Source organism: Anabrus simplex, chromosome X, assembly GCF_040414725.1.
Source record: "Anabrus simplex isolate iqAnaSimp1 chromosome X, ASM4041472v1, whole genome shotgun sequence".
Classification (NCBI taxonomy): domain Eukaryota; kingdom Metazoa; phylum Arthropoda; class Insecta; order Orthoptera; family Tettigoniidae; genus Anabrus; species Anabrus simplex.
The window spans coordinates 212,014,228-212,041,772 of NC_090279.1; the positions used below are offsets into that span (position 1 = coordinate 212,014,228).

General features: G+C 38.6%; 1 protein-coding gene across 3 annotated transcripts in view; it reads right to left on the reverse strand.

The window, feature by feature from the left end:
* LOC136886347 (PAX-interacting protein 1) overlaps positions 1-27,545 on the reverse strand; it is a 136,616-nt gene that overhangs the window by 18,804 nt on the left and 90,267 nt on the right. For all 3 annotated transcript variants that reach the window (XM_067159085.2, XM_067159083.2, XM_067159082.2), the window contains 7 exons: positions 24,495-24,679; positions 17,059-17,168; positions 13,636-13,785; positions 7,168-7,352; positions 6,856-7,088; positions 3,299-3,467; positions 1,326-1,426 (listed from right to left, as the gene is read on the reverse strand). In XM_067159085.2, coding sequence (XP_067015186.2) covers positions 1,326-1,426; positions 3,299-3,467; positions 6,856-7,088; positions 7,168-7,352; positions 13,636-13,785; positions 17,059-17,168; positions 24,495-24,679 — 1,133 coding nt within the window. The remainder of the gene's footprint in view (positions 1-1,325; positions 1,427-3,298; positions 3,468-6,855; positions 7,089-7,167; positions 7,353-13,635; positions 13,786-17,058; positions 17,169-24,494; positions 24,680-27,545) is intronic.

Here is a 27,545-nt window from a genome sequence, read left to right on the forward strand (position 1 = left end):
TTTACTCTCACGCTGTCTGAAAGAGGCCTGAGTAACTTGTGTATGTAAATTAGGCCTACTGTACTTTCATATAATGGTTTGCAAGACATTTAGTTATGGAGAAGAAGAAAGCTAGACAGTTTATAAACTAACTAACCTAACCTCATGGCACTACACCCGTGAAGGGCCATATAGTCAGCACGATGTATCCTCTTGGCCGTTATTCTTGGCTTTCTAGACCGGGTAGACAGTTTATAGATGACAAAAAATTAAATTTATTGAGAAAGAGGATGCTAAGCCACATGTGTGCAACGTGTTAGCGTTTCTAAGAACGTTTTTCCTTGAAGCTTTACTATGTTGCTATACTTAAAATGTATTATTTCTTTATTTATTTCATTAATTATAATTGTAAACACTTGTTTCTTTGTTTTTATCGTAATTACTTGTACGTTCAAACCTAACCTTAAGTTTAACAGCGAAATTGTTTAAATTTTTTAGCACATTCCCTCTCTATGACATTCTTTTTGGTCCCCACAAAAACATAGTCATTAATTTTGGCTGTATTACGCTGTCACCCCAAGTAACAGAGAAATCGCCAGATCCAAGCTTCAAGTTACCATTACCCTGAAAGGTTAGTCTGGGTCAGTGCCTTATGGAGTAAAGAAGCCGCATTGTTTATTGTCTTTTTGATCCATGTTTTAAGCGTCCGTGAATGAAAAGGCATGAAAGTGGTTGTTCCTATGGACAAACTGTTGGAAACAGTAAACTGAAGAGATAAAATGAGCACTTCTGAAAAATATAGCTGCTGAATATGGAAAAAGGAAAGTGGTGTTCCAGTAGAAGTAGTAATGACTCCTGTGGAGAAAGCAAGCACAGGTGGAAAAATTAATGGTTTACGCAGAATGTCAGATAGAAACAAATCCCGGTAAACATTTACTGGTAAAATACCTTGATTGTGTTACACTCAATCACCACACAGATTTCAAACAAAAGAAACACGCATTTCAGTAAATAACAATGAGTACAGGATTGAGTTTAGGTGCCTAAAACAATGTTGGTTTATTTCTTGTTTGTGACGGAATAAAAGTTTGTACAGAATATGTAACTTGTATTCAATTAACAGGTTTATTTTCAATTTATCCAGATCACCTCTGGTCCCATCTATTCCAAATAAACGAGGTTCGTATGTAACAAGTGTACAAATACAAACAGGAACAAGGATGAACACGACATAGTATGTATTACAAGATATGTATCTTTCATGAATGTTCCCGCATTGCATTAATCCTGTGCGTATGATCCCAATTTTCTATCTCCAATAAGAAGAATCAACTTAGAAAACATACCTTAAAGAATTCTCTACGATTAGGTTTCTCCAGGACTTTTGAAATGCTGCATCCAAACATTCTGTCAAACTCAGGGTCAGACAATGCATACGGCTGCTCATCTGTAAAACAGAGAAAACATTCATTAAACAAGTGACATGCCATATACAGAAACACAGAATAGGATAAACAAAATGATAGGTGAGCATCAGATGAGGGCGCAACAGAAAGATGAGACAAGGATAACATGAAAAACACAAAGGAACAAGGACAATGGGGCCGATGACCTAGATGTTAGGCCCTATAAACAACAAGCACCAACAAGGACAATTTGCACATCTTTACATAGATGTGCTCTTTCCTCATCAATTCCAGTTGTTCCATTTCTTCTCAGCCGCTGACGAGCTTGTTCCTCATTCCTGGCTTCGTCGGGAGAGCGGACTTTGAGCATCATTGAGTGGAAGTGTGGGATAAGAAGAAAGCCAGAAAAAGACAAGAAGAAAGAGGAATACAGGTGGTAAAAGACCAGGAGCATGAAACAAAAAAATCTTAAGTTTTATGACAGGATCCGGGTGAAACCTGGTGCCTGCACATAGCCTACTCCTGTCGAATAGCACCAAGAAGTCTGCTGAAGACTTAACATCTTCATCCAATGGACAAGTCACATCTACAGTAACATGCGTCTCACTCCATATGAAATCCGCAGAGAGGTTTGGAATTTAATCTAGGCTTTTGGCACGCAATCTAGTGATTATGCATCTCCTGTTTTACGACCATTAACACTGCTACCTTACTGTACAGTAATCAAATGAAGTATGGCCCAGCAGACAACTCGGCTGTTCCTGAGCTTCAATGCAGAGTTTCGAGAAATTCTGGTCAGCCATTTTTCTGTGACAACCTAACAGACAGACACGGCCGCTTCCTTCCTGCTCCTAGCCCTTTCCTGTCCCATCATCGCTGTAAGACCTATCTGTGTCTGTGCGATGTAAAGCAAATTAAAAAAAGGAATGATTAAATAATTATAACATATCTTTTTTTTTTTTGCTAGTTGCTTTACGTCGCACCGACACAGATAGGTCTTATGGCGACGATGGGACAGGAAAGGGCTAGGAGTGGGAAGGAAGCGGCCGTAGCCTAAAGGTACAGCCCCAGCATTTGCCCGGTGTGAAAATGGGAAACCACGGAAAACTATTTTCAGGGCTGCCGACAGTGGGATTCGAACCTACTATCTCCCGAATACTGGATACTGGCCGCACTTAAGCGACTGCAGCTATCGAGCTCGGTATATAACATATCATTTACGGTACTGAATAGGTGGACCCTCCAATCTTTGTTAATAGAGATAATTGTCAATACAGACCATGATGAAATTAATTTCACTCACTGTCGAAGATTGTTTTCTGTGGTTTCACATTTTCACATGAGGCAAATGCTGGGGCTGTACCTTAATTAAGGACATGGTCGCTTCCTTCCTGCTCCTAGCCCTTTCCTATCCCATCGTCGCCATAAGGCCTATCAGTGTCAATGCGAATTAAGGTAAACAATTAATTCCCTTCACCCGTTTGGAGAGGAAACTATATTCTAATTTTAAAAAAATGCTCTTTCTTACTAATAAATGTGTACCTTGCCCAGTTATATACCAATCAATTGTTTGTTCTCACAATCTTAGGCACAGAGACTGCCACCAAATGAACTGCGCTACCCAGCTGGCCACTTGTACAAAACAAACAAGATTTTAATCTAAAGTAATTTTATGCAGAAGGTATATAAGTGTATATCCTCATCATACCATTACACACGCGACAAGAATGGATAAAGAATGAATACCAAGAAAGGCAGTGAATCTAAAATGAAAAGGAAAGAAATCCAAGGGAAGACAAAGACACACACAGCTGAACACAAAAGATAGATATGAGAGAAAAGTGCAGGACGGTAAAAAGGAGATAAGACAGGACGAAGGCTAGCAACTATTAATGATGGAAACATGTCCTTACCGAGAATGCGGGTCTGACTGTGGCTGTCGAGGATCCACTGAGTGCTCACCATGTGCCTGCATATACAGAGACAGCACAACATTTTCATAGTACGCTGCATCTTAGGCATCACCAGGTGGGTCGCCTCTTTCTTGTTCGTGGTCACTTTACAGCCCAGCTGACGTGCTTTCTACAACAAACAAAGCACGACTATATTCAGATAAACTCTATTTGAGGGAACAAATGCGGAGGGATTCGAAATATATGTATCAAACAGGGATTTAGATTCAAAGCTAAGAAACTGTTGACGCAAGTGTAATAGACTTATATAACTTGAAAACCATATTCTTTAACCCATGGGTAAATACTGACAAAATCAAGCTCGAATTATTATTATTATTATTATTATTATTATTATGACTTGTGAGGTATGTCTATGAAGTGTTTACATCCATTTAGTATTAATATTATTATTATTATTTACGTAGTTATGTCCGGACTTAATTTGGTGCAAACCACGATCGTATTATTTGTGAGGTTATGTAATGAAACATGTGATGTATGTATATTAATATGAGTTTAGTTAATGTAAAAATCTGTAATGAATAGTATATAATTTATTATTACCTGTAAATATGATGTATAATTCACTACAATATTGTGCAACACACTGTAATATAAAGAATGTACAACGAGAACTATGTAGAACCTTCCTTCCACTGTAACTATGCTATTTGACACTCTAGAATTCATGAGAAGATATGTTGTGACATATCCTTCTAGAAGCCTGGCCAGGCACATATATAAGGAGGAGGTCTTGATGGTGGAGTTGAGTTATTGTTTAACAGGAGTTATTTCTGTGAACTCGTGTTGTGCTTGTGCTGAGATGCTACTGTAGTGGTCAACTGTTTCAAGATGGCAGTCTTTACCTTCCGATTCTTCGTGATAGGCAGTTGTTATAAATGGTGGTTTATTGATGTGTAACATGTAAATAATTGTAAATAAAAACCGTGTACACAAGTGACAGCATTTTGTGTGCGTCTTTGTGGATATATCACTGTGATATTGTACAATGCAAAAAGTGGAGGAGCAGAATACTCGAAGACTTGTTGAACAATCAGGATTAGGAGAGGAAGGCAACTTCAGTAGAACATTTATTATCCCAAACACTTTAAACCAAAATCCATTTAACTGAAATGACAGACAGGGGAGGAGGAAGGTTTAAAACGAATTAAAGAAACATCGTCTGTTATTGTTATACAACTTCCAACATACTTTTCAGCCTTCTTGTTGACCCCTACAATAGTTTCAACTTTCATTTTGGATGTGAAGTATTTATAATAATGAAAATAAAATGGCATAAGAATAAATACATTCATGACTTTTAAATCAGAAATGTCCACTCACCTTATTTTTGAAAAATTAAGACTGTCATAGTAGACTGAGCGGCACAAAAAATGCAACACCCAATAAATGATGTGTAATATTATTGTGCAATTATCTATTTAATCAAAGTGAAGCACTTCAAGCAATTTTTTAACACGGGGTATGTTATTGGCGCTGCTCTGCAAGCAAACAATGAAGTGTTGATTGTTTATTGCACCAGCCTCAATTGTTTTTTCCCGCGCAACGTGGAAAACACATCATTTGATGTGAGCCAATGTTTTCCCGCTCTTGTAGAGCTTATAATTGTACGTTTAATTGTTCCCCTTTCAATCACACATGTATGTAGGATATTTCTGCGATTGTCTTAATCAGCTTTCTGGAGTAAACATGCCGTTAAGCCCTGAAAAAGTTGCGAAAGCTGTTGCTTTGGCAGAAGATGGTCGCAGCATGCATTACGTTGCAGAAGTGTTGAGGACTACACCTTCCATGATCTCCAGAACCGTACGAAGGTACAGGGAAACTGGAGGCTTTGCAAGGAGACCACGATCAGGCCTGAGAAGAGTAAAGTCGGAGAGAGATGCCAGCTTCTTACAACTTCATGTTCTCTGCAACTGTTACACCACCGCCGTTGAAGCACAAAATCAACTCCACCAAGTTCGAGACGTCATTGTTACTGAGAAAGCCATTCGAAAAAGACTGGAAGAAGCTAATCTTGAGTTCAAAAGACCTGCTACAAGTCTGGAACTCACCAGAGAGCATTGCATAGCTCGACTAGGTTACACAATGTAAACATCTTGGCTGGACAGTACAACAATGGGATCAAGTGACGTTCATCGATGATTCGCGATTTGGCCTCCAATCACCTGATGGAATAGAGAGTGGAGAAGGCCAGGGGAAAAGTATTCCCCTTGCACATTCTCATTCAGGACACCTTTTAAGGATGCTTCTGTCTGTGATGATGTGGGCAGGAATCAATACAGCTGCAAGGGCAGATTTGGTCTTCATGGAGAATGGGAGCCTTACGACACATCGGTATGTGGTGGAAAGAGTTCTTGGATGAAACCAATTCATGCTATGGCTTGGCCTGCTCGAAGCCCTGATTTGAATCCTATTGAGCACATTTGGGACTAGCTGAGGAGAAGAGCCCATCAGCACTATCCAGAGACCCTACAGGACATACGGAACGTCCTCCTGGAAGAATGGGAGACTATTTCTCAACAGCATTACTCAGGAATATGCCTGAAAGGTTGAATGCCATCATTGGAGCAAGAGGTGGCAATACTCGCTTTTGAAGATGCGAACAGAGGTCCCCAAGATCGTTTCCGAGGTCTGTGAAGTGAAAGTGTGAAGTGTATAATATCAAAACAGAAGTGCATTACTTTTATGAGCTTACTCAATACTGCCTTGAAATGTGCATCTCTGGCTTAATTTGTTCCATTTGTTTATAATCATCTTTTCATTGTTAGACACTTAGATGGGACCTTACCACAATATTCTACTGTAAGATAGTGAATTAGTGTCGTAAAAGTGTCATAAACTTAAAATAAATGTCAGTTTTGTAAGAAACTGAAGTGTTGCATTTTTCATGCTGCTCAGTGTATATTAAAATATAATTCATGATATTAGCAACAGAGAATTACAGTTCAATTGTCTGTATTTAATAGTCTCAATTACCTATGGGCATGCACCACAGCATAGAGATAGCGTGCCTCCCTCTTAACTGGAGCCCCCATCTTCAATTACTGAGCAAGTCAGGATTTTTATCTGGTCCTAAGAGCTGTGAGATTAGCCTTCAAGCTGAATAGTGGCTGTTTCAAAAGCCAAAGCCCAATAGGGCTGTAGCACAATGAGTTTATGTTGAACTGTATGCAAAATTCTCAAATAATTTTAGTTTTGAATCCAGCTCATATCAATGTCAGCTTGCATCGAGACAAATTACCAAAGCCTAAAGTTAAGACAACTTACCATTACAGGCTGCTTACGATTCTGTCTTAGCGGCTTGCGTTTCGTACGATTCCTGAGTGATATTGATGGCCATCCTTCATGTTTGAACCACCCGTAACTCCTAATAAATTGTGTGACAAATCTGTGCCAATGGGTATTATAGAGTAAAACCTGCATGGTTTGATCCACGAACATATTCAGCTTTTATTAACTGAACGCCAAGTTTAGTGTCCAAGTCACAAGATTACCTTTGCGAGCTCCATGTCCCGAACTCCCGAGAAGATGATTACAGGTCTCTTGTCCTCTGGAGGTGGTTCAGGGTTCGTCACCTCCACCTCCTCCAATAACTTGTTCTCTTGATCAGAGTCGCAGCTCGGCATACTTTTCTCAAGACGAGGTCTCTTTGCACGTCGTTGGGGAGGGCTTGCCTTTATCTTATCGTATGACTCTTGAGTGATGTTGATGGGCATCTTCCACGCAGCTGGGTACAGAATTACATATTAATAGATTTAAGACAAGACAAAATCATCTAATACCACACATGGTTACAGAATACTCACCCATAAGACTTGGGATTAACCCATACTCGATGCGAAACGGGTTCCCCAGGTTAAATTGCTGGTATTTGGGCATCTCGGGAGTCTGTATGCAGCCCAGGTGCCCAAACAGGATTTCATTTAGCCACTGAAGGTTAACTACAGGCTTGCCCCATTCCCTGGCCTTTTTGTACTTTGCTCCATCAGGTCTGTGGAATAAAGACACAACTGAATTAATAAGCCAAAACTGCATATACCTTACACCCATAACTATAATGGGTGAAAAAAGATGGGAGATTACTGACAAAAATGACAGCCACTGGACTAGACAAAAGAGTAGCTGAATAGGTGGCTTCAGTTCTAGAAAAGAGAACTCTTTTTGAGAATTACAAGTACATGAAGTATTACCGATCCTGTAACGATTAAAGAGGGGCGTCCCACAGGGCAGTATTACTGGACCTGTATGTTTTCTTATTTACAGTAAAACCTCGTTAATTCATAGTCGTTGAGACGCAAAAATTGAACTTCAAATTACATGATTTTGAATTAACCACCAACTCGTAATTCAGAAATGCCAATCCTTACCGCGTCACAAAGTATTCTAATATCCATTAATGAATGTAATCACCTTGATTCTCAGTTTAAACCTTTCAAATGCCATTGAAAACACTATTTCTAAAATGTATCCAACAAGGTGCATTTACATTATTCAAATAATGGACTTGGATAAAACACTGGCAAACATAACTAAACACAACGAAAAAACAAACAAACACGATTCAAAGACGAGGTCAAATTATGCTGGCTCCCCAGTGCAAATGCTTTATCCTTTGGATTACTGTACTGTTTGCATTTTTGGATGCCTTGTACTTGCACCACTGATCTCTATACATGGATGGCTGGTGGCTTGGGTAGCAGTAAGCCAAATAGAAGATGACTGGCGTAGTAAGATGGCAGCGAGCGCACGGTGCAGTAGACCACGAGGAGCGCGCTTGCTTTGTTCATGCTTAGTTCAGTGACGCTAGGTCTCCTGATTGTAGTTCTACGGGTGTTCTGTGCTGTTTTATTGCAATACCCCACGCATTTACAAAGGAATTAAGATATACACCAATGAAAAATCACTACTTTAGATATTTCACTCGCTGAATTGAAACCACATATTACTTCTGCATGTTAGTAAAATATTAACAAACAAGGGAGCCATGCTTGTACTGCTACTATTAACACAAATACAAATTCCTAAATGTAAATAATACAAATACATAATATATTTAAACTATCAAAGTACACGTGTGGCAGATATAAATTGAACACTACTTTGGAAGAGGTACAACATTCTCTCCGTCAGTTCAAATTACAATATTTCCGAACATAACGTAATTGTAGTGATTACGTTGTGAACAAGTGACTGTCAGCATGCCAAAGTGTACTTCTACAGCAAATACGCCACAAAATACTTGAATATCCAGCGAAAAATACACAGTAAACTATCATTATGCCGCTACAGGAGAAGCAGGTGTGGTTCTGGGCTTTTAAATGTCTTGCGGGCTCATATTAAATGGCTTCTACAAGCTTTAAACAAGCCGGAATGACTAAAATAAAAACATTTTCTGAAAGAGGAAGAATATGGCTATTTTTATGTGAATAAAAAGAAAAACCGAGTTTTTGGCTCAAAATACGAAAAATTCAGTCATACCTCCCCTTAAGAATGCATAGTTTTGTGGCATATATGTATAAAATTTACAGCAATGTTTCCAGAAACTGTTTTTTTCACTCGTATTGTATTACCAGTCGCTAACTGCATGTATTCAGCACCTAAGTTAATACTTGTCAGCCGTTATTATACACTTATTTTTATTGCTATCCTGGAGATTTACTGACCTCGGAATGACGTGTCGGTGTTCCCAATGTCCTTATGCTTTGAGTGAACATGTCCCTATATTTTTATATATTTCGATGCGCCATTAATTGCGATTTAAAGTTGATAATATTATCATTGCTTCCCCATAAGGAGAGCTCAACTTGGCGTACTTTCTCCTGCAGCGGAGAGCTGCCATCAGCGATCCATGTATAGAGATCAGTGATTTGCACGGAAAGTGCCTGACGCCCTTAAAACATCCTGGCTTCTCGAACTTTCCTATGACGACGGGAGGAAGTCTCTTGCTTCCGTGTGCATTGCAACACAGTATAGTGCCCCCCACCCTTGTACGATTTCCCGGCTGGCACTTCTCTCCTTTAAAACCATGTCTGTTTGGGTTCGGTATTTTAAAAAAAAAACACGCAATTTCATCGGCATTGACAATATTGGCTACCTGATTGACTCCACCTTTACAATACAATGCAATATTCTTTTTAACCATATTTTAAGAAAAAGGACTTGTTTTGACTCTTCTATTGTGAGACATCCTGAGCCTACGGTATTATGGTAAAACACATTATAATCTCAATACTAGAAAACAATGGCATATATTAAAATGTTGAACAGTCAAGGTGACTCAACCTGTCACATATAAACAGAGATTTTTAAAAACACAGTTTGTATAAGTCTTAAGAAAAAATAATTGAATGATAAAAGTACCACTGAGTTTTTAATGTACAAAATGAATTAAAAAGATGATCACAGCATGCTAAAAATCAAAGTTCAAACTTGAAATACGTCGACGTGATTTCATGTTGGAAGCCTTGAGTGCGTGAATATCTGATCAAACAGGGCTTGTTTTTAGGTGGAATAGCTCAATGATGAATTATGTGGCCGGACAATTCTTGCAATCCATATATTATTTGGAAGATGTCTCCGCCCTGTTTCTCTCTCTCACTCACTCTCTCTGTCTCTCTCTCTCTCTCTCTCTCTCTCTCTCTCTCTCTTGTCCGTCCGGCTCATGTGCGGCTGTGTGTGGGACTGTTGTCTGCTGACAAATGCGGTTATAAGGAAACTGCAAAAGCAATGGCAGCACCAAAATGAGGCGTACTATGCAAGACGAGGAGTGAGGTAGTTTGTCATTGCTTTCCTCACTGGACCAGACAGTGCTATTGTAGCACGACTGACCCTAAAACTGAATATAAAGTATCGCGTATCAGTAATTAATGTATGAAGCCGGTCCCGTGGTCTAACTTGCCTGCCTCTCACCCGGAAGGCCCGGGTTTGTTTCCCAGCCAGATTAGGCATTTTTACTTGGACATAAGGGCTGGTTCCAGGTCAACTCAGCCTACGTGATTACTTTTAATTGAGGAGCTATTTAATGGTGAGATGACGACCCCGGTCTACAGAGCCAGGAATAACTGCCGAGACGATTCGTCACACTGACCATGTGTCACCTCGTAATCTGCATGCCTTCGGGCTGAGCAGCGGTCGCTTGGCAGGCAAAGGCGCATTGGGATTGTAGTTTGGTTCAGATTAGGAGTGTTTGTAAAATTATAATTATACATATTTCATTTTTGAAATGTTTAGTCAAATTGTTGATGGTTTTCATTCATTCGCAGATTTTCCATTTTCCCATGTTGTACGTTTTTTCTTGTGGTCCCTCCAAAAACGAAGAATCGAGGTTCCACTGTATTCTGTTATATGTTCCTTTTCATGTTCCAGTCTTTCTGTATGCTACTTGCTGAATATGAGATCTCATAGTATCTATATTTTAGGCAGAAATGAAATTATTTTTTCAATTTTTCAATAATCAATGATCTGAATTTAGGACTGTTACCTAAGTGGCAGATTCTCTATCAGTTGTTTACGTAGCCTTTTCTAAAATGTTTTCAAAGAATGTATTAGGCTGAAGATGCCCTATAAAAAGGACAAAATATGTCCCGAAAGTGTTAAGAGTTAGCATGTATTTGTAACCACATATAAGTGGACAAAAAGTATTGAATAGGTGGATTAATAAATACCTTCATTAGTTTTTAAGTCATAACTTTCATTACGGATTAATCATGAGGTTTATAACATGTAATATACCACTTATGATATAGATGTTGATTCCCATAGGGAATCTGAAATATTTGTCCTGAATGAGTAAATTTATAATACCAATATAAATTTACTCATTCTGGACAAATATTTCAGATTCCCTATGGGAATCAACATCTATATCATCTGATGGCCAAGCAGGCATCAATTTTTAGTGATGAGACAAAGTCTCTTAGTGCATTGGCACTGCCGGTGGCTCCAGTTAGCCTACGCAGTGGCTTCCACGGTATGCACTAGCCAGCGTATTGGTAGGTGTGCTAGGTACCAACTAATGAGCCCACCCTAGCACATGAGGGCGAAACGCTGGCAACCAAGAATGAGCTAGCTGGAAAATTTATAATGTCCAATAACGGACCATTTATATTGGTATTATATACCACTTAGTCGAGCAGCTTGTCTCCTTACTCCCAAGTCTTCCCAGACCAAAATGTGCAACAATTTTGTAACACTACTCCTTTGTTGGAAATTACGCTGAACAAATTCTACTGCTTTCCTTTAGATCTTTTCCAGTTTTCATACAATGGAACCATACTTTTAACTGCAGTCTTTCCAGAGACTTATACGACCTCCCCTTTATATCCTTACTACAACCGCTGAATACGGTCATAACCATATGAAGTTTACTTGCCTGAAGCGTCAGAATCACCATGTACACTTAGTGGGTAATTGTTATCCTCGTCCTCAATTTCAGAACCCGAGTCTTCCAAAAGAACATCCAGTATGGATTCATAGTTCAAATTTCGTACACTTCAACAATTCGACATGCTAAATTTCACAAAAATGACACAAACAAGCCAACTTTTCGAACACACTCCTTTCTTTTATGCATGCTTGCACTTTCCCGCTCATTTCACAACTAAGAACGAATGAGGTCACAGCCGCTGGTTATACAGGAATGTGGTTGTGTTACCAGTGCCTTGAATAAGAGCTCTCGACTTATGCTCATAACTAGTAAATTTTATGCTAATGGAAGCATCCAACTGTATTCTGGTGAAGTCACAGCACGCTGAAACGGCGGCTACTATTTTTAGCTACAGTTAAGATGATGATGATGATGCTTGTTGTTTAAAGGGGCCTAACATCTAGGTCATCGGCCCTAATAGTACGAACTGAGACAAAATGTATTGACAATGTAAAAGTCCAATCATCCACTGACCAGAATTAAAAATGCGATGAAGAATGAATGTATGAACACAAATTTAAAACAATCGGTGGATATGGCTCGCAACTATCTTAAAACAATAGTATTACTGATGAAGGGAGTGCTTCTAAAGCACAATCCTGAATCAATGATGCTTCTTGTCTAAAGGGGTCCAAAATCCAGGTCAACGGCCCCTCATAAGAGAACTTATCGCTAGTAAAGCAGAACCATGGTATTTGTCATGTTGCGGTACTGATTAAAAGTAGCGTAGACTCCCGGTGTTCTACAGTGTTCTACACATTATGGTACTACTCAGAAGTATTGTACGTCGCACAGGTAACGCAAATCCTTGTTGTTTCTCACATAATGGCATCACTCATAGACAACGCAAACCTATGGTGTTCCTCACCTAGGTGTCCTAATCACAGGTAACGCTCTATTTGTGCTACTAACCACACGCAATGCCCAGACTCGTGGTGTTTCTCATATAATGGTACTAATCACGGGCAACATAAGCCTGTAGTGTTGTGCATTTAGTGGTACTAACCACGGGTACTGTAAACCCATATTGACCCAACCACTATTGCTACTAATCACAAAACTATTGAGTACCTAACATAGTGGTACTACTCGCAAGTAAAGGTGAACCATGGCGTTACCCGTGTGATCGTCCTAATCACTAATAGTTTCATGGTGCCCCTTTTAGTCACCTCTTACAACAGGTAGGGGATACCGTAGGTGTATTTTACATTTGTGCCCCACCCACAGGGGGTAGAGAGAGAGAGAGACAAAAAAGGATCCGACACTTTGAAAAATGAAGTAACGGACAAAAGACAAACAAGAGCCAAGAAGGCCGTGAAAATAGACTCCCTAGGCCTCAAATGCACTACTTCCTTCGGGGTCAGAAAAGAACAAGAGTTAACCAAGGGAGGTCGGATAGGGTAGATGAAAGTGAAGAACCTGGCACAAGTAAGTGGAAGCAATGTCAGGATTCGGGTAAAGGCCCTGTGGTCAGCAACCCACGCTCTGAAGGTCAGAGCCCCTGGGGCCCCTTTTAGTCGCCTCTTACAACAGGCAGGGGATACCATGGGCAATTCTTCGCCTGCGTCCCCCGCCAGCAGGGGGTTAGCTACAGATAAAACATGCGCCCGTAGATTCTCCGAGCTCCGTCAGTAGCAATGAAATAACGCGCCTGTAGTTCTTACAGGCGGCGTCTCCAATGTGTTGAAGTTCCTAATTCTGTTGAAAACACTAACTATAACACAGATAACACTATACTGTAACATACCTGAAAAGATCTGAAGTTACATTAAATGAGTCGACACTGGTAAGTATAGCTAATTTCTTGAAACTTAACTTAAACAAACAAACTGTTTCTATGATCACTCACCGTCGACAGATAAGGACGTGGTTGTGCTGGGTGAAGTACTTTGTAAGCTTTGCCCCTACAGCCTCGATCATGAAGCCCACGCGAGCACGCTCTTCTCCCTCAAACCCAGAGTATGAAAACACGTAGTTCTTGCAAGGTCTGTTGTCATCCCTGGAAGAGATACAAAAACATCAACAAGATTTATACGTGACAACAAACATAGTCGGTTGGTAAACCACTCTATAATATAAATAGAGTTTGTGGTTTTTAGCAATTGCGATAAATGCAAAATATGTTGAAACTTTGTCAGTGTATCTGCCTTCATCTTATATGACCCCTGCTAGTGGCTTTCAGCAATCTTGAATTAGCGATAAAATGCTAAATTGGTTCAAAATGCTAAATCATACAATTTATGCTAAATAGATGCGAAATTCTGTTTTATGTGAAATAAACATATTTCTTTTTAACAACGATACATTTTTCTTAAGGATATGATATATGTTGTTAATTTCAGGGGAAAGAATTATTACGGCATCTTATATCTTTCAATGTGTGGAATATCTTTCGATGGCCAAAGAGCAGTGCAAAGAACAAACAATTAAACAGCTCAATACACTTTCAAGCACATGCGTTCGTTCACTTTGTATTGACCCTTGATCATTGTGGATTTTTCTTGACATAGGTGTTGAGTAGTAGTTATGTTTTAAAGTACGGTAGCGATTTATTGTCTGGTAACCATGGGTAGAAGTGAAGTGACGATCAAACAGCATGCTGAGAGTTACAGATCGGAACATTTTTATGTAAGCGATACAAATATATTGATGTGCCTACTTGGCAATCCAAGACTCGAATGGAAGAAGAAAGTTGTTTTGTATAAACACTGTAAAAGCAGTAACTACAGGAGCAACGTTTTTCCCAACCAGCATGTGAACAGCGTAGCGTCCAGCATCCAGCCACAATAGCAGATATGGATAGAAAGACAAAAAGAGCAGAAAGCAATAAACAAACGTTCATTGAGGATACTGTGAAGATGTGCCTGCAGAGTAATATCCCCATCCACAAGCTGGACCGTCCTGTTCTCCGCAACTTCCTTGAAAAGTAAGTGCAGATTTCAGATATATTTTTGGGCGTTATTTATATTTGTGTTTAAAATACATTTACACTATCCTGAGTAGTATAGCCTACCTCACTGTGAAATATTCATAAACTAGTCTATATCCCCCTCGCCCCCAAAAAATAAAGAACCACGTGGATGGTTGTTTTGAAGTATTACGATTGCTATACGGCCTTGTTGATTTCTGGGTTAGGTCTCTTAAACTTTTGACCTAAACCCACGTGGATGCACGTTTCCTGATATGATGATTCCACGTGGAATTTAAGCGACAAGGCTAGTTTAAAGCAAAATTCACCTATTTTGCGATATGTGCAATGCATACAATATTATATAGTAGGAAGGATCCACCTTTCAATACTCCGTTGTTAAGTTGAACCAAATAGAAGTTACAACCTGTTCATTTGGGACCGATTTCAACACATTTGAAGTGTCATAATCAGCCAATTAGCAAAGCAGTGCAAAAATTAAGACATAAAGATCCAAAAACAACTAACACAATGATCACAGACAAAAAATTAACAATATTTCATGTCGAAGCAATTCGAGTTGATGTTCATAACACAATGATCACAGTCAAAGGAGTACAAAGAACTAGATGCTGCTGGTGGGATCCTCAACAGCTCTGCCATCAGCTGCCATAGATGGCCTAGGCATCACTGAAGAGGCGTACGAGGGAAATGAGGAGTGGGGTAGTTTCCCGTTGCTTTCCTCACTGAGCCAGAGTTGCTATTATATATCAGTCTGCCAAGCCCACTGAAATGCATACACCAACCAACTCTATGAGCAACATTTTCACACCATTCATAGCAGGGACTGGCTGCATAAGGAATGGCATTACTAGCATCGCTCATACCTCAGTCACTTTCATATTGTCAAAGCCAAGGATAAGACAGAGACAGATCTATGAAAGTAACAAAATTGCTCTAGCCTATACCAGATGACATAGTGCACTGTAAACACTAGGTCCTGCCAGCAAAGGCAGGATATGTGCAATTAATGGAAAATAACAATCTTGAAATCATTTTCCAATATCACGTGTGTGAAAGGAAACAGAAGACAGAATAAGGTGATGTAAGTGTAATGGACTAGTATAACTTGGAAACAATTCTCTAACCCATGGGTAAACAATGAAAATATCGAGCTTGATATTTATTACGATTATTATTATGACTTGTGAGGTGTGGCTATGAAGTTGTTTATGTCTATTAGTATTATTGTTATTAACGTAGTTATGTACAGATTTTAATTGGTGTAACAAAACGTGAGGTTATGTCTTGATACTTCTGCTGTATGTATATTAATAAGAGATTATTTAATGTAAGAACACTTTAATTAATAGTATATAATTTATTATTACCAGTAAATATTGTACCCTTAAAATCTGGAGTGTTGGCACACAAAATACTCCCGTTCAAGAAAATAAATCGTGAATATACTTTAAGGACATACCTGGAATTCTTGCCAGTGTTGATTGGTATCCCCTTCCAAAAATTCGTGAATAATCTTCTCCCAGTCCTTGAGAACAATCTTTTTGTTTCCTGTTTTATTACTACCACACTTTTGCTTAACTCGCATTTTCATGTTGTTAATCTTCTTCGTTATGGTGCTCGTCTCCAAGTTCTTGCCGCACATGGCTTGCAGCTTTTCTGAACTGCTTCCAACGATTTGGATTTTTCCTTCCGAACCGCTGGCAATTGAGATTTGCTAAAAAAAAAAGTTCAGTATGTTCCCGCAAAATACTGGCGTTAAGTTAATGGAGAAATAGTTTCCATAGTGAGAAACAATACACGCTACAACTAAAGAGGCAGAGAATACTGTACAGTTTGTGTATGGTGTACGTAGTTGAGTTTATGTAGCGAAACAAGGAGCGAACAGTTGACGATCGCGCAGAACACGAGTATCTACTCGATGTATTACAGAACTATTTAAAATAGTTATATTTGAATCCACCTTGTCAATACACTTATTGATGAAAGAAAACTATTTATATAACCATACAGGTTTCAGGAAGTCAACCATTCCCTTCATCAGTGGTCAGTACTTGATTTTGAATGATCCACACGGTGCTCTTGAGTATCTACTCAATTGACAGAGAACCTTCTTACATACTACTTGTGCTGAAAATACACTCCTACTAACTGCTCAAGCTCATGAATACATACTTAAAGTAATTTCTCAGGCTTTATACATAGCACCCATTACTTTTTTGTGGCTGAAGAACTACGATTTTTATTATAGGATCCATTTTCTGTATCTTGTATGGAAGAATTTGCATGCTACTGTGATTGTTCTTCACTGTATACATCGAACTCATAGAGAAATATACTCACCCAAATGGAGTGGGGAAGTGCAATGCTTGCCATGGCGGCAATACTTGCTGCTTCAGGACAACATCGCTGAGCCAATAAGCGGTGATGCAACGTTTGCCATCCCTTAGGGCCTGAAAAGTTAAAAAAAATACCCTAAGGATTTTTTTTTTTTTGCTAGTTTCTTTACGTCGCACCGACACAGATAGGTCTTATGGTGACAATGGGACAGGCAAGGGCTAGGAGTGGGAAGGAAGCAGCCGTGGCCTTAATGAAGGTACAGCTTGCTTGGTGTGAAAATGGGAAACCACGGAAAACCATCTTCAGGGCTGCCGACAGTGGGGTTCGAACCTACTATCTCCCGAATACTGGATACTGGCCGCATTTAAGCGACTGCAGCTATCGAGCTCGGACTAAGGATTATCAGAATATGAAGTTTGATATACTTCGTTTCCTCAAAATCCTCCAGCAATATTACCTAAAATCATATACCACACAAGAACCTTGTTTATGCAGAATAGTGGGACCACAGGTGATCCGGATGATCAAAAATCTGGATAATCCGGAAACAAACTAATAAATGAATATAATCTACACAAAACTTTATTGTGAGAGTAACAAGAATAAATAAAACACATTTTTGGCACAAACGCAATACAGTACACACGGTACTCATTTCCATTTACAGAAATATGGCACAGAGGGTAATAATAGGAGAACTCTGGAGGAATTCATAAATATATATCCAGGTATTAAAATAATACATGATAAATTAACCAAAAGAGAATACAGGGGAATGATATGGTGGCTAATGGGAGTTTATAAAAAATAAGGCATTTACAGAAGTTGCAAATGCATGTTTATTGAGTGAGGAGGAGTTAGAAAATGCACATTTCTTGAGACAGTGTGAAAGTACAAGAGCATTACGGGTTAAATACTTGGAAGCGGAAGAGATAAATAAAATGGAAAGAGAATCTGAATATTACAATCTTTGCAAATTAATGAACGAGGAATGGAGAAGGCCAGGGAAACTATCGAAATTATGACAAGTGTAAAAAGCTTGCGGGAGAAAAAAATGCCAGTGGTGAATGAGGGAAGGGGTACATGCTGTTGAAGGTGCGGGGTAAAAAAAAAAAAAAAAGTGGTAAAAGAGGGAATGGTACATGCTGTTGAAGAAACTGAAACACCAAAATCAGCACGAGTACACATGGTTAAAAGGATATTATGGGACATTTAAATTACACATACAGGAATGCATGCCAATATTTCAGGATGAACCAAGTCTCGGCTCTCCTACCTCGGACAACCGAAGTTGGAAGAGGGAGACTCCAAATCGATCAGTTACCTGTACACTAAATAAGCAGTTTAAAATTGATTATAGTGACTAGAAGGAAACATGCGGAAAATTATTAATCTCTGAAGTATCATCTCTGTATGGGCTAATAATAACTGAGTTTTATAACCATGTATGTACATAACACAATTTTTGACACACAAATACAGTTCAAACCAGTAATAAGTAAGGACGGCAATAATTATCATTTTAGTATTATGTTCCATTTTTATATTTGTTCAGTTTTGTTCCTTTGTTCCTTACGTATTGTATATTTTCTAATTAGTAGTATTCAGGCCTGACCTATCTCAAGCTAAAGTTTTGATTCAGTACGTCTGCATGTGTAGAGTAGAGTAGGGAGTGAATAGTGTTAGGTTAGAGGAAGTAAGTTGTTAATGATACGGAGAAAGATGAGCCGAGTTATGGAATCCGTCTCGGCAGAAGAATACACGCGTGCTCCTAAACTAGCCTTAGGCCACGTTCAGATTTAGAAACACCGCTTCACAAAACCATGTGAAGCGACCTGATCGGCTTTCGGCAGCTGATAAAATGACAAGGGCTCAAGATATCAGATTATTATTTTCAAATTATTTATCGATATGACCAGCCCTCTAAGGCTCATAGACCCGGTTCACATTGTTTTAGACCACCCTGTATTTTTGCTCCTACACTCCGCGCGGCTTTACTTCTAAATTGACGTTTTGGCCGATGTTGGCTCTGTCTGGTGGTTATGCGCTGGAACATAGACATCTAACCAATCCCAAGCTGTCATTCATATCAACTTATATCGGCAGAGTGCGATTTCGAAACCTAGTTGCCAACTTTAATATTTACATTCACCACGTGGTTAACCTATCTCGCTCAGCGTGTATGGTATTCGGTATGGTAAGCAATCTTTTCATTTTTCTTCAGTATTGAGTGTTTTTCATATTAGTCTTTATCCCTCTAGTATAGTACAGTATAGCGTAGTTTACATTTTAGCATAGCGTAAGTTAGCACAATACAGGTTAAGTAGTTCAGTGTATAAAAATAACTGTAATTTTATTTACGCCCGTGTACTTAGTGTACTTAGTTTGTGCGTGTTTAGCATATCTTTGTGTAGTTCGGAAAGACAAGTGGTAAGAAAGTGACTCTTGAGATCAGTGGAGGGTTTCCTTTGTAGGCCATAACCTCCTCCCTGTGCCAGCCATTAGCGGTGAGTGATGTGTTATTTCCTCATTCTCTCTTATTCTTAATAAAGCATTCTCTTATTAGTGTCGGATGTTGTTAGTAAGTGAATTTGTTTTCAATCTCGATTCATTAGCTTATCTGAGTACGGCATTACATTTTACGAGGGCTGTTTACCGCGGTCGTATTGCATCAGCTGTTCTCACTGTAGTATCGTGCTGACAACACAGGTAAGGCAATGTTAATTTGTTTTGCGAAACTTCAATTCAGGAGTAAACCCATGCGGAGCATAGTATACTATGGTATCATTCCAATCCCAAGCAACGTCAGTTATTTATTTAGGGTTAGCGTCCTGTATATTACCATACTTAAGTTGTATGTGAATTTGAATATGATGCTGGATTTAAAATGTTAAACTAGTAGTATTTGCTTTCCAGTGTTTCCCCCAGAAATTTTCGTCAGCCGGGTGGGGAATACAATTACATAAAATGAATATGATAAAATTTCAATTTATTCCCCTCTGGACATTAAAAATATAAGACAAGTAAACATTAACTGCATATCTGAACTACTTTACTGTTATTATCACAAACAAGACATAAAAGAGTATTTTGAACTTCTAGTTTCCTACAGACCATTCATAATCATAAACACTTGGTTGTTGTGGAGTACCATACGGGTTTGCGACATCATGCAAAATAGAGTGCTCACATGCGATTCCACGGTAATCCAGGCACCGCTCATGCAAGCTACGTGATAGTCAAGATGAATATTTCATCTCCGATACAATTATGCTGACAATAACGAAGATTTATCACTTAAATACGCAGTTTTAAAGTTTCCATACTTCAATTTGGAACTCCCAATGGCTCAAATATGTACAGTAGAAGTCCGTTATAGCGAGAATTCATAACAGCGAATAATTTACTCGCTATAACAGATTGTTGTTATATCCGATTTTTGTATAAAAGTCGGAAAACCCTTCATGCACATTAAAATCGGTATGAAACGGCAATCATTTTGTTCAAAACTTGTGTTTCCGCAGATGATATCCACACTACAGCTTACTTGTTTGTTATTTTTCGTAATCCGATACTACGTGAAAGTGTATGTTTAATTTCATTCTGAAAAAAAAATCTAGTATCGTATTCCTCCAAATCCAAGACAAACCCCACTTTTCCCTTCAAAAAATTTAAATCAGGCTCAAAAAGAAGTTTGTAAAATCATATGAATGCCTTGTTATACATTAGGCCTACGCATTTTTAGACTATTTTTAGACGCCGGACATTGACTTTCGTCACACCGTATTTCTTTCTTTCTTTTTTTTTTTTTTTTTTTTTTGTGGCTACACAATTATTCTTTATTTTCGCGGGTTTAAGGACCATTAACTTAACATTGGTATCATAATACTGAAAAGAACTCGTTGAAAATTTTCCGGCAATACCTATTCCATGCCTCTCTACAATACAACGATCCAACAGAAAATTATTCTTGCTGTCTATAAAACTGTTACTTTTACAGAGCGTCAGATATAACCGGCTACCGGTACACGCACGCCTCGCTTGTCGGGTTTGGCCAAATTCAGTGGCTAGCGATAGATAGGACTAATCGCGAACGTTGAAAGTCAACGAACAAGTTTATTGCGCTACGGTATGGCCCTTGCGTTTTTGTGCACATATCTCACAATTTCATCTTCGACTTCTTTAAAGCGTCCTTGTTGCGGACCACTGAATGCATTTTTTGTACAGTACGCATTTTTTTAGCTCTTTGTCTTCACGCTAACGCCAAATACTGGCTTTAGTTAGGCCTATGCCGTATTTTATTGCGGCTGCACAATTATTTTACATTTTTGAGTGTTTAATAAACATTAAATTAAAATTGGCATAATATCGACTAGAATCCGTTGAAGATTTTTCCGGCAATACCTTTTCCACGTATCTTTACAATACGACTATCCATCACGAAAATATTCCTGCTGTCTATAAACCTTAATTTTACTAAGCGTCAAGTACAATAGACATGTTATGACTCTGCCACTGAGTAGCCATGGCTTTTCTAAGAATTCGAAGGGTCACATGGTTTGATGCCAATCTGCAGATTTGAGAAACACACAGGCACTGCACAACCGGTTGTCACGTCTAGCGATGTGTAGTAAAGAGGCGGTCGTTTTTTTGTCAACGAGTTCTGTGCGCCGAAAAGAAGCAGCGTGGTTACCGCGGTAGTTGCCAGTGGTAGCCATTAACTTACTGTTAGGCCGCGAATGCAACAACCCTTGAGTTTTCGCATGAGATTCTGAGAAAAAAAGTCTTGGATTCGGAAAAATACGGTATCACTCCAGAAATTTCTGTGGCAAACACCTCAGCTTTCTTCTTCAAACAGCGTCACCTAATCTAACCGTATATGTAGCCAACCATGAAAACATATTTGAAACGCATGTAGAGAAATAACCTCCACGTGAAAAAATTACATGTAAATAGCCGTAACTAGACGCGAGAAGATATGAAATATCCTCTGAAATCAGTGATGTACTCTGCCATATCTTGAGGTGTATCACATTCTTACTTAATTTCCGTATATTACCTTAAAATGATGATATCATTTACTTCAGTCTTTATTTTTAACGAGTTAACAACTGCTATCGGCCACGTTATTTACGCATTTATTACGAAAACGTGTTATCCTCTTTCATTTCGAATTTTCTTTAGAGAACAGCAGTCGATGGGTGTTACTAATCAACTCCAACATCGCCTTTGAATGTCAACGAGAGAGATCGCAAATGCACAAAGTGAGAAAACTATACCGTACCGAAGATGATCGATCACATTTTGTTGCAAACGTTTCAGTTTTCTTATTCAAACAGCGTCACGTATCCTAACTTAACCGTACTATATGTATGATGAAAACACACTTCAAGCGCCAGTAGAGAAACTATAACTTTCTCGCTATAATTTTTCATAATAGCCTTTCCGTAATTTAACCAGACGCGACAAAATATAAACTAACCTCTGAAATCAATTAAGCACTCTGCCATTTCTCGAGGTTTATCCCATTCTTACTTAACTGCAGTATTTAGCCTCAAAATTAAGCGGTAGTTTAGTCAGCCTTAATTTTTAACGAGTTAACAACCGTTATCGGACACGTTATTTACGCATTTATTACGAAAATATGTTCTCTTTCATTTCGAATTTTCTTTACGGAACAGCTGTCGGCGGGTATTACTAATTGACTCCGACATCGCCTTCGAATGTAGACGAGATAAATCGCTAGTGCACATAGCGAGGAAACGATGCCGAAGGTAATCTATCGCATGCAATATCATCGCTGGGGTGTATAAATATTGGTAACGGAAAAAATCGCGCGCTCTTAATCGCTCATAATAACGGATGCGCCAGTGATAGGGTTCTCGCTGTAACCGAAGAACGATACACAGTTTATTATAGGAATTTTGAAGGGACAGAAAAAAGTCGTCGCTATAACGAAGTTTTCGTTATATGCCGTACTCGCTATAGCAGACTTCTACTGTATTTATTATGTAGGCCCTAATTAGCACACACTTTGGTTATGTTAGCCGGGCGGTCTGTAAAAGCGGCAGGATGGTGCGCCCCTTAAAAAGGTCCTAGGGAGAACGCTGCTTTTCATGGGAATGCCTGTTGTACTCTTGTTGTTGTAGTTGTTATTGTTGTTCGGTAATTATGCTTTTACTTTATTATTATACTATATTATTATTATATTATTATACTACTTGGAAAACGAGTAGCGGCCGACGACGATGACTGTAAGTGACCAATACCACCAGGATATTTCCCAATTGCAATGTCTTCGTTAATAATAATAATAATAATAATAATAATAATAATAATAATAATAATAATAATAATAATAATAAAATACTTCTTCGAATCCAGGACGACGGTTCTTTTTTCCTCAGAATTTTATGTGAAAAATCAAGGGCCATCTTGCACTCACAACGTAACAGTAATGAACACTACTGGCAGCTATGATGATACCCACACTGTTTCCCTTCACCCCCTCCCACATGCAAAACTCGACCTTCAACATCCACGTCTTTATTATACATTGCTAGCCTCGACCGTACAGTGTGCCTCTGTGTGTCACATCACTGGTTCTCAGAAAATAACGAAGAGAGAATGCAATTCCACAAGCCTCTACAAAAACGTTTCTCGCTTCCGCAGAATGGCATCAAAATATTACGCCTACTTTCTTGAGCTAACTGCAAGGTCGACCATAATGTGCTTCCGAGTCCCAGCTGCGTAGGAAATGTCATTCGAATTGGATCAGCAAGGATGCGACCCTTTGAATCAGAAAGGCCATGGTTACTATGTGACAGAGTTATAACATGTCTACTGTACTTGATGCTTAGTAAAAGTAACAATTTCATAGACAGCAGAAATATTTTCCTGATGGATTGTCGTATTGTAGAGACGTGGAACTGGCATTCCTGGCAAATTTTCAACAGATTCTCATAATATTATGATGCTGTTTTTAAGTTAATGGTCATAAAAACACGTGGAAATGAATAACTGTACAGCCGCAAGCAAATATGGCATAACTGAAGCCAATGTTCGGTGTTAACACGAAGATAAAGATAGCTAAAAAAAAAAGCTTACTTTACAAAAAACGCATTCAGTGGCCCACAACAAGGATGTTTTACAGAATGTAAAAATAATGTTAAACAAGAGCTAAAAGGTTTCCACCTATTCAATACCGGCACTCATTTATTGTAACCTAAAAAGTTACATATGTTTGAAACTAGTTTCGGTCTTGCTAAAGACCATAATTAGTCAAAATCATAAAGTTAAAGCAAGACATAAATTATAATATATAAAATTTAAAAATAACATGCGTTGTTGACATTCGGTGAAAGACAAGTACTTCTTAAAAGACTACGTTAAAACACTTGAAATACTTGAAGAAGAGAAAGAAGAATCTGCCCACATACCTGTTGTACTGTTAAACTCTTCTGGGTCTCACAAAGCACATGGGTCACTCTGTGGCTGTAGGCTGCTTCAACCTCGCCCCCAAATTCCGCTATTTTGTTATGCCAGCTAGACAAATCTTCAGCATTGGTACGATCGTAGTCGACAATCAGAAATATGCAGCCCAGTAAGAACAGATCTGGCGGTACTGTAACAACAGATATCAGGAATAAATATTTCAAGTAGCACTTTTCTTAATTGAAGATTTACAATTACACTAATAATTCTTAGTACATGCCATCATGCTTTAAGTTGTCCTAAGAGTGCTGGTCAATTTTCAAGACACTGTTCAATTAATGCAGAGGTGCCAACGTTCAAAGTAGTTTATCAGTAATCCCACTTTTAACTCGTGCACCGCCCCCCTCACAATGTTTACGAGTAAAATCCAAAGCACCCCGTTCGCTCTTTCCAACAGCAATCTATTCTAAAGTATATCATACTACACAATAAAATTTGCTATTACCTGTTACTTCTGTGATTTAAAATTCTTTGTAGCTTGTTTCGCACCCAGCAGCTGCATTTCAGTGTAGGTTTTCTTTAAACATACTTCCCCGCGATGACATTTTCGTCTTCGGAACCACAAGCGATTCCAGTGCAGATGTACTTAATATTAGCCTGAATTCTGTCTGATTTTCCCTAATAACACTGAAAACTCTTTCTGTGGGAGAGTTACTGTGAGGTGCACTTAATACTGAAAATACAACATTACGTAATGTTTTATACTTAATTTGTCCACTTTCATTTTTAAGCTCTGCAATATTGTGCCAGTTCACATCAATGTTAGGTCCATGTACAATATATTCAGGGAAGGTATCACACTGGTAAACTGCAAATTCCTCTTCAAGTTTGTCATGTTCACTTCCCTTGAAAAAACTTGGGAATCTTCAAACAAAATATACCAAGAGATGAATAGGAAACCTTCATTCTGAGAGAGATGTGTACAACTTTGGCATGATGAAGATATTCATCATCAAGGGGATATTTCCTGATAATGTAACTGCAGGGATTCTTTTAAGTGATGTATTCTTCAGCACAATAGGATTGTGATTGTGGTTATTTATATTGATTTTTATACAATACTATGTTATCTGTGTTTTCGTTAGCATATTTTTTGATAAGGTGAATGTGTATACATCTTCAGTCTGGGAAGCCGTATTTATTTATTTATTTATTTATTTACTTACAGTGCTTAGTTACCATAGCACTTGAATTATCAGCTGGTGATCACGTAAGTAAGGTTAACCGAAGTTTATATATCTCTGCTGACACATCATGCATTGAGATGGATGATTCAAACAGAAATAATGTTTCAGCTAATGACAAAAGTAATTCCTCTCAGCCTGTGTGTAACCATTGCGGTCAACAGTTTAAGTCCACTCAGAGGGTCAATATTCATGTCTCAAAAGCATATCCGAATGAGCACCGAACACGGCCAGTGAATAGACAGATAGCTGGGGAATCGAACCACCAAGTAAGTACCAAAATAAATTTAGGAACATCTGCAGCAAGAGGGCATGAGTCTAGAAAAGAAATAAAACAACAAAACACACACAACTCGTACTACCAAGAGCAAATGGTGATATGGAGGGAAAAGCTACAAGGTGACATCAATGATTTCTGAATTTTTCTATTCGTAGAAGACTTTCTAAAGTTTCTGTCCACTGCTATTGATTTTTTGCCTTGGCCTAAATACCCAGCACGGAAATTTTACGAGGCACATAAAAAGAAATTGTATGTTAATACGGAAAAAGGATATAAACAAAGTTCAAATTCGCAAAGGTCGGCTAATAGGGATAGAGAAAAAAGACGAAGTAAATATTTATATCAGTTAACTAAATTTCAGTTCCACAATCAACGTAGGAAAGCAGTTAGAACGGTCCTTCATAAAAAAATTGAAAGATGTCTGATTAATTCTCAACATGTATATGGCTATTTCCATGAAATATGAGGACATGAAAATAATTCAGTGAGAGAAAATTATCCCCCAAAAGTGAGTGAAGCTACACAAATGGTTCACAATGACACATTTAATGATGTTTTATCTAAAGATGAAATACAGCTTGCAACAAGTAGAATTGCGGTGGACAATTCACCTGGACCTGATTACGTCCTCGTTAGAGCTATTAAAAGTGACATAGCTTCCGAGATAATTGTTGCCACAATAGCCACTCGTATCCTTCAAACAGGACAGGTACCACCTTGTTTTAGAAAGGCAAGAACTGTTCTTATACACAAGGGAGGTTCCCCTGATGACATTGCAAAGTGGAGACCAATCACAATATTTTCTGTTGTTAGGAGAGTAATTGAGCGAGCTCTTGATAAACGCCTGAGAAAATACATTGCTTTTAATCCACAACAACGGGGATTTATATTTTCAGCCGGTACACACATCGATACTCTACACTTTCGGTTTTAAATTCCGCAAAACTGATCTAACGGTGATTTTTCTAGACGTCAGAAAGGTGTTTGACAACATTGGACACCCTCATTTACATGAGACCTTGAGGACATTATAAATATCATTAAGGACAGATCAGCAATACTTCTACTCTATGCAGATGATATGGTAATAAGTTCAGAAAACAGAGAATAGCTCCATAAAGTACTTAACAGACTCACTTCATGGGCCCTAAAAAATTACTTACAAATAAATCACGACAAAACTAAACAAATTATTTTCAGAAGAAGCGGTAAACTCTCTCAAAAAGATACATTGACCCTTCTAAATAACCCTCTAAAAGTAGTACCAAAATTCAAATACAGTAGAAGTCCGCTATAGCGAGTACGGCATATAACGAGAACTCCGTTATAGCGACGACTTTTTCTGTCCCTTCAAAATTCCTATATTAAACTGTGTATCGTCCTTCGGTTACAGCGAGAACCCTATCACTGGCGCATCCGTTATTACGAGCGATTAAGCGCGCGCGATTTTTTCCGTTACCGATATTTATTCACCCCAGCGATGATATTGCATGCGATCGATTACCTTAGGCATAGTTTCCTCGCTATGTGCA